We start from the raw sequence: 6,370 nt of genomic DNA on the forward strand, positions 1-6,370 counted from the left end.
CATACAAACAATATGTTAGAAGAAAATCAAAACATGCCAAATCAAAATCTAATACTGTGTTCAGAACCATCTTTTACATGTAGAAAAAATTCTCATATTCATCAGAGTTAAATTCTTTTTTGACATTAAATCCTACATGTTCTTCAAAAGTTTGTCTATACATCACAGGGTTAACAGTTGTATAAGCATCAGTCACTACACCAACTCTCAACAGCTCAGTCGTTAGAGTCCATGGTAGGCCACCAAAGCTGAATTAAGACTTGAGATAATGTTAAAAGCAACTCACCTGAGATAAGATAATGTTAAAAGCAACTCACCTAAGATAGCCAGGGCTTGTAATCGAGCTTGCACACACTGGACACGGGCATGGTAATTGGAGAATAAATGGGCCAGTCGTATGTGTGTATACAGCAACATCTGTCATACAAAAGTAATCATAAATAATCAATTTAACATTCTCCTTCTGTCCTTACAAACATTTTTTTTTTTTTGTCAAGAGGTGAAATTTAACTTGAATTAATTCAAGGTAATCTTGCCATTATGGAGAATATGTGATTCGATCGTAAGCAAGATAAGCCTAGTGAAATATTTCAACAACTTCAAATGCTTGTACTTAAATTTTACCTGTTTCTCTTCTGGTATTCTGAAGTTAGCTAACAAATCTTCCATGATTTGTGATGGTAATTTTGTGGATTTATCCAAATTCTCCATATGTATAGAAGTTATACTGTTTGCAGCATTCTGTAAAATTTATGTGATTTTAAAAATCTAGACTGTTTTGCACACACATTGAAAATTTATGTTACATGAATGGATTAATATAATGCATAAATCTAATAATTTAATCATGTATTTTCAACAGGAATTTAAAATGGAAATAGGAAGGAAATGATATACATGTAATCTAACCTTTTTACTTCCCTTTTCATCTTTGTTTTCTACATAAAACTCGAAATGAAGGGTTGTTGCACTTGAAGGAAAGCTCTGCAAAATGAAATACAACAGAAAAATTATTCTGGGAACAGATATTTTTTTCAAACTGCTGAAATAAGAAATGTGCATCTGATATCAATATGATAATAAAGCAAGACAAACGGTTTGAAAATTTACAAGTATCACTACTGGTGAACAACCATGATAAAATGTAATAAACTTCACTGTAAGAAAGTTTTTTAATCACACTGGTTTTTTTATCACGCTCATCTTTATCTTTGTGTATATTAATTTTATCAGACTGGTTACTTTTATGCTTTATATCTACATTTTGACTTCATTTCGACTTACAGATATGGGTACATCCTTACAACACTCTGCTAAACCAAAACCGTTGTCCTTTCCACCCCAGCTCTACAATCAAACATTTGAAACAATTATTTGAGCTCTTAAACAACTTGCCATTGCTGTGTTCACTTCTGTGTATGTTTGGTACTTACCTCTGCTAAATGTGTCAATCTGACAAGAAGTCCCTGTTTCTTGTCATTGCTTAATCTTGTGATGAAATTGGATCTCTTGCTACAAAGGAGAACGGGTGGGTCATAAGACGTGTGAAAGAACATAGTTTGGTTTCAATAACAAATTAATATCGTTATCTTTACAGAATTGTCCTCCTTCACACCATTTTCTTTCTTGACTTATCAAACTCGTATACTCAGCTTATATTTATGGCAATTTCAAAACACTTTTATAAACATCAAATATTTGGGGCACAATAAAACCAAAACCTACTTATTTCTCATCATCCACAAATAATCATTCAGATTCATTCTGTCCCTCAGAGAATTCAATTCCAAAGATTTTAACATATTTTTTTTTCCACCCAAAGATTCAGTTTTTAAGAAAATTAAAATTTCCTTCAAATACTGTATGAAGATTGATAAAACAAGACTATGGTAGATTTTTTAAAAATTAACTCTAAACATATATTTCAAGAATACGGAGGATATATTTTACAGGGGTTATGTTACCTGTATTTCTACTACTGACCTGAAGACATAGAGAAGATTAAGGACCCCCAGGACCACTGTCATGTCACAGGAAGACAACAGGGTGGTCAGGTGCTCCATGGAGTTGTACAGGTGTCTGGAGAAGCTGTGCTCAATCAGCAGGGAGGTAAAGTCCAGGATGTACAACAGTAACTCCTTCAGCTATAGATAAAAGAACATTGGTCATTTGGAGTTAAGTTATCTGTCTGCTTAACAATTTGAAAAGATTCATAAAGATTTCCAACAGTTCTCATTTTATTTTTGAACATTTATACAGTTTAGTATATACAATTTACATGCATCTTAAACAATGCAAACGTCTGCAATACAGTAGTACATTATGCAGCATAAACAGATAGCATTTTAATTATTAATTTGGTGAGGAACTGTTTACCCTTTCATTGGATGGCAGGTCACAGGCCAGAGTCCATTTGTCGGCCTCTTTCTTACATGCTTTCTCCAAGATTTCATCAAACTTGTCCAATATATCTGACCAGTGGTATAGTTCACACTGAAAACAAAATACAAATGTAGTTATCATAAAACAGAGATACAATGCACTTAGCATTCTCTATTTGTTACTTACGATATATATCATTTATACTGCTGCAAAATTGCTTTGTTCTTTCTGTTGAATTCATATATTCATATTTTAACCACACAAATTTTATCTAATTTGGCAGAATTCGGTTCAATCAACATGATCATTTCCATTACTGTAAGAATCCCTCATAATTAGCTGGTTTTGATAATATTAAGAGGTGCTAAATGTTTTCCATCTCAGTGCATTTTGGGTTTGAGATTTCCCATGGTTGGTAAAATCTTAGGATTTGTACCTTTCCGTAAGTCCAGGATGTGACCGTGGTGATGGCCTGTAGCTCCTTGTATAAATCATCCTCTGTAGCATTTCTCAGCTTCTCAATCAGGACCCGACAATCAGCAGGCTGAAACATTTAATGTGTTAAATATCAAATAACACGTCTTAATGTTCTTTTCTAATAAAACCTGACCCACAAGTAAAAGACTTTAACGTGATCATTTAAATCAGGGTTTAACACTTACTGAAGCTAGCTAACCAATGACAGCTGAAAATTAATGTCTGTCTACTAAATAAGTCATAAAGCTTGTTTTGCATGGATACTAAAATTCATAATACTACAAACTCACTTAAAATAACTGTTAAGATAAATTTTAAAATCAAATTTTGTTAGTGAAGGTTAAAGAATGTTTAAATCATCAGATACTGAGAGACTGTAAATTCACCTTGAAAAGTGGAAAATTTCAATAAGGAAAAATTCTTTCCTTACATTTTTAAAGTCCCTTAAAATATTTTCAGGGTGCCCCAAACCAGTTGTATGGGAAAACCCTCTTTTATGCTGACACTCCTTGTTGAATCTCAACTTCTCCAATAGCCTTTGACTACTGGACAAGTACTTCACGACAGAGTCCAAGAAAAAATTGCTAGCCCTGAGGGATATGGTTTCAAACTTAGTATGGACTGACTTCAGTGATTGGGAAGGCCAAAATGGTCAATGGGACTACGGCGCAACTGTCAACATTTTGGATGGGCCATTTTGAAAATGAATGGGCCATCAATATAATCTGAAGGGCCATCTTAAGAAATAACAAAGTGACACAAACAAATATGAAATAGGAGAGAAAAAACGTTTTTAATTCACCAAATCTAATTTTTAACTTATTCAATGCAGCAAATTCAAAGGAACTCGCATAGAATATAATTGACCCATATTTTGTGTTGAAATTACAATAGTTTTGGAAAGGGAACAACCCTACCATACAAATAAATGAAGTAATGTACCTAATGTAAGTGCTTCGTTTTACCGGAAGTAGTTTTTGACAGGGTTCAACCAATGAGATTTGTTGTTTTAAACTGACTGCATTTAAAGCGAAAGTAAAACAAGTAAGAAAGTTGTATGCAAAATATTCCCAAATAACATCGCGAAAAATTAAATACGCACCTTGGCGCCATGATTGATTGATTTAATACGCCATTTTTCACTTCAATGCGACTATGGCACGTGGCGCAAACCCTTCCCAATCACTGCTGACTTCTGTGTATATTCATCTTATTCCTCACTTTTACATTTTTTCAAACTTTAAAGGTAATGGTTAGGTCCACTTACCACCTCTGTTGTTGATTTCTTTAATTTATTTCTATCAATCTTCATTTTTATTTTCTGTGATCTCTTTTACTCTTCATCATGGTTAGCTAACAAAATAAAAGTTGCACATAATTCAGAGAATGCATACTGATATACTGAATTTTCCCAACTTCAAAATGCTCTAGAACAGTTTAAAACAATACTATTTTTTGAGTGGTAACTTTATTGCAGTATTACAAATCCCTTAAAAAGTTGCCATTTCCCTTATTCATAATTTTGTAATTGGTGAGGAGAAAATACAACAGATAATACCAGGATTCAAATCTGGTCATCTAGTCACCAATATTCACTGGTCAGGTACATTAATGTTGTCTGCACATTAGCAAGTCAACCAACCTTGCCTCATTATCACATTCTCCCTCTTTAAAAGGTCTTTACCCCAAAAGACACCAACCCAGTTTCTATATATATTGACAGACCAGAGAGCTGGTGCCACTTATAGAAAATAGCCTATACTTATTGCATATAAAAGTGTGCCATTTCTCAATTTACTTCTCGTTGTAAAAAATGCCATCTAAAAACATTTAATCACGTGTTTCTAACATATTTCTGAACTATATTCCTTATAATCATTGTTAATAACTCTCCTGGGACTGAAACTAAAACCATGAAAGATTTCAGCTATCTTTTATTACTAATTTTGTTGGCAAGATATTTTTTCTTATGGTCATGCAGGTTGTCCAGTCAAGTCATACACAACCTGACTCTTACACAAAGCTAGTCGTTAACAAGGAGTTTGATAAAATTTCACTTGCCCAGTGCCCACCCTTAAAATTCACTAGCTATGGGCGTCGGTCAATGGGATTTGTCATCCCCTGAGCATGGAGTATCTCATAAATAGAGATTGTGTACAAGCTGGTTTGTGTTATTATAAGAATTGAGTCTTGACTATCTAACTCATGCAGACCTCAACTTTACGAGAGTAGTTGATATAGGTATAAGAATTTTTTAAATCAAGCTTCAGTTGAGGCAAGAGTTTGGGGAAATCCATCCAGAACCGAGCACAACGTTTTGTGCAGTCTTTTCTATGAGTGTCACTATTGCTCTCTGGTCATCCATCCCAGTTTTCAACTTTAAATCAGGGTGCATCAAATTTTCAGAAATTAGTAAATTGATGACTGAGTGCTTATGTCAATAAAAATTACCCTGCTAACGACACTTCAGATATAACAACAATCTTAAATCATTTATGCACTACATGTAAGAATCATTTACTTTATTACCACAATCAATAATTTAAAATAAGGTCACTCATGGGTCCACCTCTTTCCAGTCAAGTGCACGTGGTCGCTTGAATGGATTTTTTTTTTAAATTCAAAACATGACAAATTCCAAGAGTTTTTCATTCGTAAAATAAAAATACAAACTCAAATAATGGTAAATGTTCGCCCTCTATCATTAATGCACCGATGTATCTTTCGATTCCATCTTTGGCACCTTTTTTTTCAACGGACACAATTTCACTGAAAATGGCGGATACTTATTCTCTCTTGTACCTGCGTTTCTACAATACCCTAACTATAAGGTAAACAATTTCTCCATATATTGATATAAATTTCATGTTCTGTGGTTGTTCAAACAAACAGGTTTATTCACAAAAGGACTAAAGTGCGTATTGTAAAAAATGATGACCAACCTCCAGACGGCTGCCATGTTAAAATTTGCAATGCCCGGATGGATGGTTGCCTCGTTTTTTTCCAAGGTCGCTCATAACATTTTAAAAAATTGTAATTTCTTTTTGTGTACCAATGGTTTTGATAAGATTTCTACATTGTGTAAGCTTTAATTCAATCAGAATTCAATTGCAATATTTGATCCCGCTAAATAAAAAATTAGTATAGATTAAGACCCATTTGAAACAACGCACAAAATTGCAATTCGGATAATAACGGAATACCCATGTTTGCGTGAGCAAATTATGAGTAAATTATGATAACAATAATGAGTATATTTATTGCTCAAGTAAATTCAGTCAACGACATGAATGAATATGACTTTTTTAAAAGTAGAAGAAAATAATTTCAATTTAGATTACATTTGACCATTTGATTTTCATATAAGAAGCAATGTTAAGTCAAGGTCAATCCATTGTGGTCTCATTAAGAATAAGAAAATTATAGTTGCCATGCGATGCCCATACTTTTATTTCAAAAGATAAAAAAAAGTGGGTTTTTTTTATTTCTTTTTGCATAAAAAGATATTACA

At 33.2% G+C, this 6,370-nt stretch overlaps 1 protein-coding gene across 5 annotated transcripts in view; it reads right to left on the minus strand.

Annotated features, from left to right (window-relative positions):
• LOC134273382 (E3 ubiquitin-protein ligase HUWE1-like) overlaps positions 1-5,862 on the minus strand; it is a 78,353-nt gene extending 72,491 nt beyond the window's left edge. For all 5 annotated transcript variants that reach the window (XM_062755579.1, XM_062755577.1, XM_062755576.1 and 2 more), the window contains exons 1-10: positions 5,802-5,862; positions 4,127-4,212; positions 2,819-2,926; positions 2,377-2,493; positions 1,984-2,144; positions 1,434-1,512; positions 1,285-1,347; positions 910-984; positions 625-741; positions 318-417 (exon numbers count right to left, since the gene is read on the minus strand). In XM_062755579.1, coding sequence (XP_062611563.1) covers positions 318-417; positions 625-741; positions 910-984; positions 1,285-1,347; positions 1,434-1,512; positions 1,984-2,144; positions 2,377-2,493; positions 2,819-2,926; positions 4,127-4,171 — 865 coding nt within the window. In that variant the 5' untranslated portion in view covers positions 4,172-4,212; positions 5,802-5,862. The remainder of the gene's footprint in view (positions 1-317; positions 418-624; positions 742-909; positions 985-1,284; positions 1,348-1,433; positions 1,513-1,983; positions 2,145-2,376; positions 2,494-2,818; positions 2,927-4,126; positions 4,213-5,801) is intronic.
• Between the last annotated feature and the right edge of the window lie 508 nt (positions 5,863-6,370).

This window comes from Saccostrea cucullata, unplaced genomic scaffold, assembly GCF_032062105.1.
Source record: "Saccostrea cucullata isolate Sc308-1 unplaced genomic scaffold, CSIRO_AGI_Scuc_v1 ctg195, whole genome shotgun sequence".
In the NCBI taxonomy this organism is placed as follows: Eukaryota; Metazoa; Mollusca; class Bivalvia; order Ostreida; family Ostreidae; genus Saccostrea; species Saccostrea cuccullata.